General features: G+C 45.1%; 1 protein-coding gene across 1 annotated transcript in view; it reads right to left on the bottom strand.

Annotated features, from left to right (window-relative positions):
• FREM3 (FRAS1 related extracellular matrix 3) overlaps nt 1-6032 on the bottom strand; it is an 89190-nt gene extending 83158 nt beyond the window's left edge. The window contains 2 exon segments of the mRNA XM_014949815.1: nt 955-5354; nt 5356-6032. Of these exon segments, the coding sequence (XP_014805301.1) occupies nt 955-5354; nt 5356-6032 (5077 nt within the window).
• Nucleotides 6033-14339: the final 8307 nt, after the last annotated feature.

Below are 14339 nucleotides of genomic sequence, written 5' to 3'. Positions count from 1 at the left end.
TAAATATATACATAAAATGGAAATAAAGACTTTTTCTCTCCCCAGATTGTTTTCTCTTGCAAAAGAAATGTATCATACTTGAGCACATAAAAATAATGGAGACCTCTAATCCTATTACAGTGCCTAATGAGAATTTTGGTAAATGTTGTTCCCCCCTGCTGATAGTCAAAGAACACTGAAGGCAGGCAACGTCTAGGCTGGAAGTTTCCTTGTGAGTGCTTTCAGCACACTATTCCATCCAGAACAGATGAATGACAGTCCTAAATCCAGCAAAACCCATAAGATTGGCTACAGCACAGGGACATTTATAGGGAGTCTGGCTCCCTTCACTGTGCCTCACTATTTTCCAAGGCTTTTCCCTCTGCACAGGTTTGGTGGAGATGACCTAAGGAGGCCTCCCTACCTACTGAGCTTTCTCTGTGGGACAGAATCACACAAAACGTCACCCAAAGTACTAAGGCTATACTGCGTGGCCCCTTCCTTTTTTTTCTTAAATACTATATCCAGTGACATGTCAAACCTTTCCACACATTTTTCTCTGAAGACACTAGCACTTTTTCAGCCTGAGTTTAATACCCAGGCAGGCAAACAGGTACTTCAGTCTTTAAAAAGCAACAGGTGTGGGATCTGCAAATCACCATTTCAGATTTTTATCTCATCTTCTTATGAGCGGTACCATACTATGTACATGGTTAAGACATGCATTTAACACAAAGTAGAAAACACATTAATGCATGCACATACAACACAGAACTTTTCTATTGTGTCTCCATTGGTAAAACAAGGCTTAATTTTTAAAATGCATGTATTATCATTCCGATCATTTGCATATACTTTGTAGTTTAAAAGACATTATTTTCTAAACGCCCTTAAACAAAGATTCAAAAAATATAATACAAAATAACAGCTCGTTGAGCCCAATGTTTATAAGCAAATAGAACCATTAGCACCAACCTTGCATAAATGTTCTAACGCTCTCATTTCCAAGGCCAGCATTAACGATGAAGCCATGCTCTGGCCCATCTGTTATTCTGTATTTCAACAGCTTGTGTGGACTGTCTCGATCCTCTGCCTTTAGTACCTTACTAGTGATCAGGAAACCTAGGTGCCCTGCTGGAAGTCTTCTCAGGGTCGGGGCACCCTTGTTCACCACTAACTGTGGCACTCTGTTGTCCAGCGAACTGATCTGAATCCTCATCATCTGGGGTTGGTGGATCTCCTTGCTGGTGTCAGGGAAAACATAAAAGTTTGTGTGGGTCCCATCAGTCACAGAGAAGGAGAAACTATCCTGACTGGTTTCTGTACCATCGTGTCTGTAGCTAATAAGATTCTCATTCAAGTCTTGTTTGGTGAAGCTGGTGACTGGGTAGCTGTTATTGTACAAAATCTGGCCATGCACTGGAACCTGAATGACTGTGAATAAGAGTAAATGGTCAGGCGTATCCCCATCATCCACGGTCAGCTCGAAAGGGGTGATCAGCCTGGTCTCCCCTTCCTCAACAACCAGGTCACCAATAGTTAGAATTGGCTTTTTATTGTCCACATCTGTGATGGAGACCCTGAAGGTACGGAAGACTGGGTTATGGCCATCTGTCACTTCAAACTCAAAACTGTCCATCTTCACCTCATCCTTTGCAGTGTGAATGTAGTAAATCTTGTTGCCAGCAAGTTGGAGTTGAGTAAAGGAAACAACAGGTACTCCAGGACTGTCTGAATTCTCTAGATGGCCCCGGCTTGGGGACCGGGTGACACTGAAACGCAAATTTTCATCAGGACTGTTAACATCACTTGTGCTGAGCAGATCAGTTGTAAGTGTCACCTTTCCACCTTCTTTCAGAGTTACACCCTTGTTGATCACCTCAGGGAAGACTATATCGATGCTACCAATGGTAATATAGAAGTACCTGTCTATCAAGGCATTAATACCATCAGTAACATCAAATTTAATCAGATCACGCACTCCATGCAGACCAGTATGAACATAGCGGATAAAACCCTGGTCTAAATCATCTTGTGTGAAGTTTGTGCCTTGTGTGATGTTGCTCAGCGCTTCCTCCTGTCTGTTCAGATGCTGTAAGAAACCCTGCACAGGTGCCAAACGGACAATATAAACAAGGCTCTTGTCCTCTGAATCAATGTCTGTGGCTTTAAGGTCTTGACTAGAGATGACCTTTGACTTGCCAATCTCTACTTCCAGACCATTGTTGATTGCCATCCTGGGGGTCTCATCATCTACTGGGATCACTGTAATCGGCACATTCTGCTCCACTGTGTGGTGCCCATCAGTCAGCTGAATTTGGAAGCTGTCTTCTTTTGTCTCCGAGTCATCATGTTCATACACAATGCTGGAAGCCTCCTGAATCTCCTCCAGGGTGAAGCTGTGAACAGGCACAGTGCCTGTGGACAGCTGCTGCACAATCTGCCCGTGCTTAGGAGGGACAGCAATAACAAAACGGAGCTCATCTGGAGGCACGTCTGCATCGGCTCCGTTCAGGATGGGAGCATCAATCACCAGGCTCATCCCCTCAAGCACCATGAATTCCCGTACAAACAGCTCTGGCTTTTCATCATTGGTGGGGATGATGACAATGGGGAAGAACTGGTGAGGCGAGAAGTTAACACCATCAGAGCACTGGAAAGTGAATCTATCCTCCACAGGCTCCAGCCCTTTGTGAATGCTCTGCACATAGTTGACGTGGCCCAGACGAACATCTTTGATGGAAAAAGCACTAATGGAGGTACCAGCTCTAGACTTCTCAGACCCTGGGGCTGGAGAAACATTCTCCAAGTATCCTGAAGTGGACTGAACTGTGACGATGCACAAGATGTCATCTCTGGGAGTATCTGCGTCCTCCACATCCAGCTGATCCAGAGTTAGAGTACTCTTCCCTCCCTCAAGGACACTGAGCGGCTCTGCTGCAACCATCACTTCAGGTGCAATACTGTCCACAGGTAATATAGTTACAGCCACACGCACCCTTTGTACTGTGCTGCCTCCCACCACCCATTCACCAGAGAGGTCAGAAATGGTGAGATTGAAGGAATCGTACCTCTTTTTCAAGCCAATCTCTCCACTGGTGTGAGCATAGGCTACTGCTCCACTGATGAGGTCATGCTGGGTAAACTTTTCTGATCGCACTCCATCCACAAGGATGTCACCCAGCTTGGGTGGATCCTGCACAATGAAGGTCAGCACAGAGTCCTCTGTGTCCTCATCTGAACCCCGGATAAGCGATGTAGTCATTTCAGTAACACCATTTTCCAGGACATCAATGGCTGCTCCCATCCACCTGTGACCACCAGGGAGAGTGATACTTGGGTTTTTGTCATCCACAGGCTGCACAGCAATCTTGACTGTGATTGGCACGTGATGGACCCCATCACTCACTTCCAACTGATAAGAATCATGGGCAAACTCACCCCCGCTGTGCTTGTAGGAGATGCGCCCACCAGCAATATCATCTAGCAGGAAAGATTCCCCTTGCACCATCAGACCCTCCTCCAGATAATGTAGTTGGCCATGCTCCGGAGCTTGAGTTATAGTGAAGACAATTTGGTTTGCAGATGTGTCCTCATCTGTGGCATGCAGCTGATTGCTGGTGAGAAGGAAGCTGTTTCCCTCAAGTACAGTGAAGCCTGTATTGGTGATCTGAGGTGGCTTGTTGTCCACTGGCTGCAGAAAGAGAGTAAATGTGCCTTGCAGAGAATTGCCAGCTGAGTCCTCTACAAGGAATGTGAACTGAACCACCCGTGGTGTGATCCCCAGCTCCTGATCTGGAGGTCGATATGCCACCTTGTGGTGGTTGACTTGGGCTTGGGTAAAACGTTTAATCGACATCTCGGGACTGTCGGCCAACACAATCTCCCCAGTTACCACAGGGTGGTTCTCATCTGTATCAGTTGGGGCTGTCAGTAAAGTGTACTTCAGCTCCCGGTCATCTGTATCCAGATCCGTGTACCGTAAGTAGTGCTTCTTAAAGACAGTCAGCTGGTATTCCTGCACTGTCATCTGCAGGCTAGTACCTGGGTACAGTGCAGGTGGCAGGTCGTCTACCGGTTTGACTTTGACAGTGAGCACATGCTCCCCTGACTGGTTAGGGGGGTCATTGTCATCCTGCAGCTGGAACACAATGTGGCCCATCACCGGGCTGGCACTGTGAGCTCCCAAGTGCCTGAAGAACAGCCTCCCATCAAGGATGTCCTGCTGCAGCCACTCGTTCACCACTCTCTCATACACCTGTTCATTCTCCACAAAGTGCCATGAGGAAGAAGAGTCGTCACTCTCCAAACCTGCTCCACTTTCTTTGCTCTCATGAGACGCTGGTTGCTCTGCCTGGCGCAGCAGCAGCTCTCCAAAGCGATGGGGGTGTAGCTGGGAGGTTGCAGAGTCTCCAACCAGGACAAATCGGATAGAGGCATCATCAGAGTCAATGTCTGTGGCACTAAGGACAAAAGGTGAGATTTGGACAGTCTGGTGCTCACTCAGCACCAGCCCTGTGTTAGCATTCAGCAGCGGTGGCTGATCATCCTCAGGAGCAATGGTGATGGGGTACAGAAATTCAACCTGGTGCTGCCCGTCTGCCATGCGGAAAACAATGTTGTCACTGTAGCTGTGCTCACTGCCATCGTGCTGGTAAATCACTTGCCCCGCTGCCAGCTCTGCAGCAGTGAAGTACTTGCGGCCGGGCGGTACACCCAGTATGTTGAGCTTCCCATAGTGCAGACCCCGTATGACCCAGACCTTCACCTCTTTCAGATTGTCTTCATCACTGATCTCCAAGGTGCCAGACAGAGGTCTTGACTGGCCCTCAAAGAGCATCAGCTGTGGGCCAGCCACATGACTGAAAGTAGCCACAGGGGCCAATGTGTTCATGGGCTTTACCAGGATCACAAAAGCAAAAGGCTCTGAGGAGGCACCATCAGGGTCCAGAACTTCCATTTCCACCTGGTAAAGCCGCTCCTGGTCAGAGTCCAGGGTAGGGGGCTGGTAGGCAATTTTCAGCTCCCTTACCTCCTGCTGTGAGAAGGCAACGAGTGGGTGGCTAGGGTCATCAGTGCTGAGCAGGAAGCCTTGACGTCGCGGGTCACTGGGCCAGGAAGAGGTGAGATTGAAGATCAGGAGGTCCGGTGGCGTCTCCAGGTCCTCAGCAGCCAACATGTCCAGGGTGAGGGCAGTGAGCGCAAACTGGTCCACCTCCATCATGAGCAGAGCCAGGAAGCTGGGCTTGGGTGGCGTGTTGTCGGCCCCTTCACGGATCCGCACCAGCACCTGGAAGTACTCCCGCTGCTCCGGGCCGCCGGCGGGCAGCACGGACACCCGCGCCGGGATGCAGTCCCGGGCGGGGGAAGCCGCCCCCCGCCCGCAGCACGGCGGAGCACTCTCCGCTGTAGCCGGCGGGCAGGGGCCGCCCCTCGGCGTCCAGCAGCCTCCCGTGGGCGGGGAGGGGACCGGCGCCGGCGGCCTCGGGGGGCAGCAGGGTGAGGCGGCAGCGCCGGCCGGGCTCGCCCTCGGGGAAGCCCAGCACCTTGCCGTCCAGGGGGGCGCTGAGCCCCCGCAGCTTCTCCACAGGCAAGGGCAGGCTGCGGCTGAGCAGACGCAGCTGCTGGAAGAGCACCTCCACCTCCAGCGTGAAGGGAGCGACGAGGGTCCGGCGGGGCGAGTCGTAGCGGAGCTGGAGGCGCAAACGGTACCGGCCGGGGCTGCGGGCCCCGAAGTGGGTGTAGGTGACCTGCCCGCGGGCGAAGGCGCAGGGGAAGCGCGGGGGATCCAAGGCGCCGGCGGGCTGCGGGCTCGGCCCGCTCCCCAGCACCGCCACGGCACACCTGTCCCCCGGCCGCACCCGCAGCACCAGGTCCGCTGCCGGGTCCAGCGAGACGGAACGGCCGAGGGGGACGCTCAGCCCCCGCTTGGAGACCAGGATAGCGGAGACATCGGGCTCCGGGGTGGGCTCCGCCGCCCCCCGCGCACCCAGGAGCCCGAACGCCACCAGCAGCAGCGCCGCGGCCGGAACCCCCCGTGGGCTCCCGGCCATGGCCGGGCTGCTGCGGGGCACCCTGCGCTCTGCGCCGCTCCCAGCCCCGCCGTGCCTACTAAAAGGCCGGGGCGGGGGCGCCCCCCTTTTCCCCCCCATCCCCGCCCGGGGTTTGGGGGTGGGGGGTGAAGAGCCCTCCCCCAGCGCTGCAGCGGGGGCCGCCGTCGCTGGGGTTGGTAGATGAGGCAGGAGAGAGGGAGCGGGCAAGGGCAGGAGGAGCGAGGCGGAGCTGGGGAGATGGAAGTGGACGCAGAGGGGAGCAGACACCTGAGGAGGCTCGGCCGAGCCTTCCCGGGCGGGGACGGGGCTCGTCTCGCTGCAGGGGTAAAGAGGAGCCCGCACCGGCTCCTACAAGTGCCCGCCCGCCGGCAACCATCCGGCTGAAAACCCGAAATACAAGTTTCCTCGGGAAGGGGAAGCTGTTTCAGCGCGCAGGGGAGCAGACGCACGATTTCAAAGCGAACACGACCCTCCTTTGGTGCTGTGGAGCGGGCTATCGATATTGCATCTTTTCGTACAGACAGAGGATGTTTCCTCCCCCCTCACCCCCAAACTTGGCGTGCAGCTCGTGCTGTGTACAGACAGGGAAGGCTGAAATCAGCAAAACCTCGCTGCCTTTAGGATGTTTGCTTACTGCTAAGCATTTGCTCGCAGCTAGAAAAAGGACAGAGCCCAGGCAGGACCCGCTTTTCTCTTGGGGGTTTCCCCCCATTCAGTTCCACGTTCCCATTCAGTTTCACTTGCAGGTGCTCAGGCCTCGCTCGGGCTCTTGGCTGGGGACAGCAGATAAAAATGCTACTAGATTTTAAAAAACAAGGTCTCTATTGGAATTGCTACTGCAATTTTAATATTTTGGACATTTAACCTACTATTTTGTTAAAGGAACAAGTTGCTTAAAGCTTTATTTACTGTTTATGATTTACTATTTTTTTTTCCTCCAAACTCTTGAGGATAATATCAGCAACTTACTGAGTCCTGCTGTGCATGAAGATTAATTGCTCTTAACTACCATAAAATAGGATTGGGCTTTTCATTCTTAAGTGTTTTGCTTGTGTTCTGGTATCTTTATTAATGCCAACACGTCTGAAAATAAAGAGCATGGGGAGACCAAGTACACTTCTCTGGTTTAGTACAAGGTTTCTATAATCATTTGCTTTAGTTTACCAATGGCTTTTTTTTTTTCTTTAAGCATAAGGGCTCTCTCATACATTAGTTTCCATGTACACTAGACAGCAGTTCTGTGCTCTCTGGAAGTGTTCTCTGGAGCGAGGACTGAGCCCCTGGTGTGGTTGATACTAACAAATTTTTACTGGGATCTGTCCTTTCAGTAACCTAAGTACATCCAGCTTATTTTTCTCAAGCCAACAGGGTATTTCTTGGCAAATATAACTGGACTAATCAGTAACATTGCTGAATAATCACTTAAGATAGAAAGGGATTTTCTGTTCTTGATAGATTCAAAGCAACTGCACTAAGTTCTGTTCTTTGGTAGAACCACATAATCAATAACCCAAGTTACCCACTGAACCCTGTGTGTACATCTACACACGCAGACAAGCATGCAAAGTTCATAAAATTTGCATTTTTTTCCATCCATAATAGAATTCTATAAGAAACAGTGCCAGTGCACAACGTCTGTTTAAAACTCAAAGGTTGTATGCTATTTCCATCAGCTTTCCATCCTGGAAGGTAAGACAAGTTTTCCCTTAAAATAAATGGAATGATAAATGTGTTCAATTGCAATTTTTATCTCAAGTGTGTTGGGCAGGAATAACTGAGGAATTGTTTTCCCAGGTATTTGTGCTCAACCTGCTTCTATCATTCAAGTTTGTTGTGAGGTAGTATAATTTATCAGAAATATGAATGTACACCAAAAGATAAATTAATAAAAACAGAGATTATATATTTTGAAGTTTTGGAAATCTGTCATTGAAGTGGTGACCAGCTAAATCCAAACTGCATGCAGTGGTTCTGACTGCCTTGCTCATAGCTGTTCTTGACTTTGTGCATAGTACAAAAATAATTTTCTCCTCTTTATGTTTCACTGGCTTTTAAAATATGTCATCTTTCTTATGTCATTGAAGCCCAGCCCTATAAGCATGTAGACACAGGTGCTCATATTACACATTAAAATTTGCGGAAATGCTTTCCATGGAAAAGGAATACATGTTTTTCCAGCTCATAGGACCTGATTCAAAGTTTTAAGTCCTGCAGTCACCTTTCAGTTGACTTTGTTGGGCTTTGAGCTTCCAAATGTCTAGTTATACAAGATATTTAGAATCAAGTTCAAAGAACTGTTAAACAAAAAGTTTTACTTGCTCAAGTAGTTTCATTGTGCCTCAAACGTAGCCAAGTAGCTGCTTTCCTACAGTCATATTCCAGTTTAAAGAACTCCACCATATTTAAATATTAAGCAAGATATGACTAACGGTAGAGGTCAGTCAGTCAATAAAACATGGAAGCTTGATATCAGTGAAGGATTTCTAGAGATCTTGATTTATCACCATGTTAGTTCAGTGTTAATGGTAATATAACTACAACTGAAAAATGGAAGTTGTCTATTTTCCCCCTCTATGTTCTACATACATTTTATTAATACTCCTGATCCCAAATTAGGCTCAAGAACGTTTCTGCTATACGTTCACATAAGAACATAAGGCATTCATAGCTAGGAGACAGCCTAAAACTTAGTGCAGCACAACATACACAGCTAGGTCCTCAAGTTCAAAGTCTGGGTCATTTAAAAAAAAAAGGCAAAAATGGTTGCTTAGACGGTTCATTAAGCTGGAAACGAAAATCTCCACGTTTCATTAAAAATCAGTATATATCAGTTTAAGTGTTAAGCTGACAAATTGTGTTTAAAAAAAAAGGTGAAATTAAGTAACTCTCTGCAAGCGTTCCCTTCTGAATCAAAGTTTTTCTTAAAATCACAGAACTATAATTAATTTTGAATACACAAGCACTGATGCACATGTTAACCTCTAGTAACCAAGTAGGTTGAGCCAATCTGACAGTTCATTGTGGCAACCCTCTGATGTGTTGGGAGTTAAGATTTCAGAGCCAATTACCACGGAAATTATGACCTGCAGCCCAAAACAGCAGACAGATTTTTCCACAGAACTGGATTTACAGTAATCGCATCGAGATCCTTTTTCACAGTCACATAAATATACATAAAACTGCAACCAGAAAAATGTTTGAGTGAATATTTGCTACATAAGTGTCACATGAGCACTTTAAAAGCAGCCAATACGTCTTCCAAAAACTCTTTCTGATGGTTGGGTTATTTCTAATGCTTAACAGTGAGCATTATAAGCAAGTCTTAACAAGCATCAGTTAAGTGTGTGGAAATATACAGGTACAACAACAGACTGACATTTTTGCTTACCTTGGAATTTGTTGCCCAGTTGCCTCCGAATTCACTACTGGTTATACAGCTCCAGCTTACTCCAGTTAAAGTCTCCATTCTTGCTGACTGGAATATTCAGTGGTTTGAAACAGTCCTTTCCATCTAGCTTTGTTTCAAGTTTTAAAAAAAAAAAAAAAAAAAAAAAAAAAAAAAAAAAAAAATCAAGAGAATACTCAGCTACTACCATTAATCCATCTTTTTGTATATCACATCTTGAAATGAGGTAAGAGAAAGAGTTTTCTTGGATTGATCTTGAAGATGCGAGTTGCAGGGAAGGGGGCCTTGAAGGTATTCTGATCAGAAAACCACAATGAATCTGAAAAAATAAAGTGTAAAAATAAGTAATTTATTGAATTAACCTAATGAATACAACTATTTTGCTAAGTGCATAACTACATCTGCTTTGTTTTTCTTTTAATATCTTTTTTTCATTCATGAATGGCAGTATGAGATGCAGCAGTGACCAAATTAGACATCATTCCCCAACTCTGGAAGTAACTACATCTTAATTCCAGAGTACTAATGTCAGTCAAACCCCGCTTTGTAAGGCTGAGCATACTACTACTACTTACACTTAACAATGAAAGTCAGCAAGGGCTCAGTTTAAAAAAAAAATGTCTACCTCATGCAGATGAGATGTCCTGTTTTGGAAACGTCAGAATCCTGCCCCATATTTCATGAGAGCTTTTGCTGTGTGATCTACCTTTCTTCTGCCCACACACCAGATGCCAAACACCCCTGTTTGGAGGCTGCGAGTAGTGCATCAGTCCCTGGCACTGCACAGCCAGGGCTTCTGCATGCTACCTTTGAATTTCATACAGAGCTTTGCACACACCACCCCACTCCCCTCCCCAAACTGATGTAGTTCCAACATGCTCTGTTATTTTTCTCTTCAGGAGAAAATAAAAACCCTATCATATGGCATCACATGATGTTAGGACACATGAAGCTATACTATATCATGCCACAGAGTCCAACAGGATCAATGAGTGAATGACAGCAAGCATGTACCTGCACTTTAAAGCAGCAGACTTGCTGCATTTAACGGCTTACAGGAAAGCAGGTACCTATGAATAAAATAGAGTGGATCTGCAAGATCTCATACTATGAAATATTTACCCTGTTCTGGTAAAATAATATTAAACGCTTCTGCTGTAGCTTCTGCAATGCTCTCTACTGGTAACAGCTGTCCTGATCCACTGTCTATGTGTGTATTGATGAACACGAGCGTGTATGTGTATATACATGCAAATTTGATTTCTAGAAGTCAGCAGCTGTACAGGACTTTGGGGATGGCAATATTGTACTTCTTAAAAACCACAAGAACTAGATCAAGGTTATAAACCTCAGTTCCAGGATAAGGCTTTAGGGTTGCACTACTGAAATTTTTCCATTGCATTCTAAACCCCTTTAGAAATGCTCTTACTAATCAAAAAAAAAAAAAAAAAGCAGATGGGTAACTTAGAGTAGAAAGTATCAGCGAAGACCCTTCACTAGGGTACATAACCACCCAGCAGAGAACAAAGCCTGGAGATAAATCTGCCCCCAGAATCTGACTGTTTTGACTGTATAGATGAACATTCACACAGTCAAGAACATCTGCTGCAGCTTCCCATATAAAACGTGTACTTTTGAGGGTTTTTTTAAAAGTGCCTAAAAGCACTTTCACAGCGACAATCTCTTTGTCTCACCTCTTCTCCTTGGAGCAAGAGGTGGGGGGAGAGCATCTGTCACTGGTCATTGGCCAGTTTGGCCTAAACCATGACAGCGTTCCACAACTGGAGATTCAGCAGATGCTTAAGAGTGTTCTGTTTTATCAGTGTGATGACTCCTCACTTTTTAAATAAATAGAGGAAAACAAAAGTATCCAAGAAGCTATTTAAATAGTGACAGGAATAACCATAAGACTAACATGTTCGACTCAAAAAATCAGCCTTATATTGAGGGATATAAGTGGATACAATTGCTTCATGACGTTCATATAACAATTTTGCATATTATTGTAAAAATACAATTACTAATTAAGAACTTTGTCATTATTGCAAAACAGCCGTAAACATTGTGATGAAGTTTCCTAAGCAGTGTACTACCAACTAAAGGTACATATTAAGATTGTTCTATATGAAGATTGAAAATACAAACACTAAGTAGTCCATATTGTTTTCCTCACAGACAAGTTAGTTCTTAGACAGATGTAATTAAAAACAGGTAGCAATTTGATATTGGAAGAGACTGAATAGTATTCAACTTTTAGGAAGGTATATTCCATTCAAACAGGGAACAAACCAGTTCTGCAGCTGCCATCCTCAGGACCTCTTTAGAGCCTCTCCCTCTTGCAGCTGCATAGCACAAAGGAAGCCCAGGAGCTCCCCGTGGAATGCTCCAACAGGCATTTCATACCCTAAGTCTCCCCTACGATGGGGCTAGTGCCTTCATTGAGTTTGATTGACAAGGTGGAGCAATTGGGCAGTGACACATACCAACATTAAGGAATTTCCCCTGTGCGCAAGGCTCCTAAACTGATGGCTTTGCTGTCCCTTTGCCAATTTGCAGCAGAGTTCTAGGGTACAGAGACAAGCTATGGATTTTGAAAAGATCAACTTTTTACTTGCGTAATCTTAAGTGCTAAGTGTCAGATCCAAAGCATTCTGCCCAGACAAAACAGTATTCTGCCACAAGGAAAGGGGGAAACAACAAGCCTAGCTTTGTTGTTGTACCTAGCTACAGGCTCCAAATACACCCTTGGGCACTTCTGCCCAGTCCCCTCACAAAGGTAGGTTCTGCAGAGTGAAGGGGAAAAGAAGTCACCTAAAATCATGTGCTCCTGCACACACACCAGTTCTACCCTGTACAGCAAGCAGGAACAGCATTTACCTTTAAATGCGTACCCCGACTGCCTAATTAGTACAGGCATGTAACAACAACAACAAAATCAACCCCTCCTCTTCTCTCCAAGAAAGTTAACATCTCAATAATTGCACCAGAACACAAAGGTACAACTAGACAGCTGTAAGGAGAGAGGCATATTTCCAACCAACGTACTTCCCAAATCAATTTAATGTAGTTAGAAACCCATGAGCGTATCCAGTGATTATCCATGAAAATAACATCAGGGATAAATTCTCTAACCACACATGGTAGTCCAGAGCAGAAACAGATGTTGCCTTACACTTCAATTAAGAGAAAAAGTAGTTAAGACCGTGACCAAATGTTAGACACCACTGTTTCATACATTCATAAGTATACGCCACACTTCAATTAAGAGAAAAAGTAGTTAAGACTGTGACCAAATGCTAGACACCACTGTTTCATACATTCATATTTTTATAAGTATATGCCGCATTCTAAAAAGTTTACAACATCCATCTTTTAAAACTGTGCTTATATACAAATGTAGTGAGATGCCAGTGGTTATATGCACCTTTGAAGAAGCGTAGAAATGAAAGTAGCCTTTTATTCTTCCCACTTAAGTTTCAAAAACATTTCAGTGTACACACACTTCATCTGTGTTTGATTTCTGGTGGCCAAGTAGCTACACAGGCATGTTTACTGAGTGCATGGCACAGGTTTCCTTCTCTCCTTCATCCCGTAGGTGTTCCCCCTGTGACATTTCCTGATTTTACAGAAGATACACAGCCAAACCAGCCCAGGTAGGTCAGGTTGCTAATTCATCTAATACTCTACTGCCTATAATCTTCCTTCCGTCTTAAATAAGTAAATCCCAAACCATGCATTTGGGTTCTTTGAAATGAATAGGCCAGTCCTTCTCTTCTTAATACCTCTTGCTATTCTTTAGAATAACTAGAAGGTCAATGAGGTTGGTCACGTGAGTGCTACCAACATCAGAGAGGATTACAGAATCAATAACAGCCCTCAGAGATCTGCTCAGGTAGACTAGCCTGCATTTCATGGAAGCAGCCCGCTTTGCCTGTACTCTTCTGCTCTGACAGAAGAAATGGCTGGAAAACTTTAACTCTTCCACACACACAGAGAAGCTGCCTGTTCACCTCTCTATAGAGCAGACACAAAATGTTTGTGGAGTAGAATAGCACATCCATGATCTACTGTTCACTGTAGAGGTTTATTTGAGGTGCAGGCTCCTCTAGCTGTGACCCTAATGGAAGGGAAACTATACAAATTTTAGAATGCCCCTTGTCATCTATGAAAATTGGTAGGTATGAAAAATAGACAAGAAAAAAACAGTTAATGGAAATTTAAGAAATCTTAAGCTAAAGCAAATGCCATGTATTTTACCACAATGCAGAAATACAGCAATAAATTATATCCATTAAATATTTATGGATATAAAAGAATTAAAAAAATTCTATACAAAGCAGTTATCTGGAAAGATGTGTCAAAACCTTATTTCATCACTGTAAATCCTATTTCTCACAAAATGAAAATGGCTGATATGCCAAATATTTAATCCATATCTTTGCTCTAATTCACTCTAAATCAGGATGGATTACATATAAATTCGATCTTCCACAGCAATTTGGCCCATTTTATTAATTAGTTTTGTTTTCTTCAAATCTGCAACCTAGCAATTTTACTATAAAACCACCAAATTTTCCCTTAGATCCATTCTTTAGCAGAACATAATTTGATAACTTTTCTCACCCACAAATGTTAGAAGCTGCTGCCATTCAGGAGACCTGCTCCCTATATTTGCAAAAGAAAAAGCAATTGAGTGGCACTAAGAATTGGCCACTTTTCATATTTTAAAGGAGAAAATGGCATGATTTTTTGGTAATATTTGATGACTGATGATCAGAAGAAGATAACATATAGGAAGAGCAGTAGGATTGGTCAGAAGTCTTAGGAAACTGAAGTCAAGTTAACCCCCTGCTTTATTTGTAAGGGCCGCTATTTTAACTCTGTACTGTTAGGTTTCAGTG

This window comes from Calidris pugnax, unplaced genomic scaffold, assembly GCF_001431845.1.
Source record: "Calidris pugnax isolate Ruff unplaced genomic scaffold, ASM143184v1 scaffold42, whole genome shotgun sequence".
NCBI classification, from domain to species: Eukaryota; Metazoa; Chordata; class Aves; order Charadriiformes; family Scolopacidae; genus Calidris; species Calidris pugnax.
This window is presented reverse-complemented; position numbering and strand designations above follow the sequence as displayed.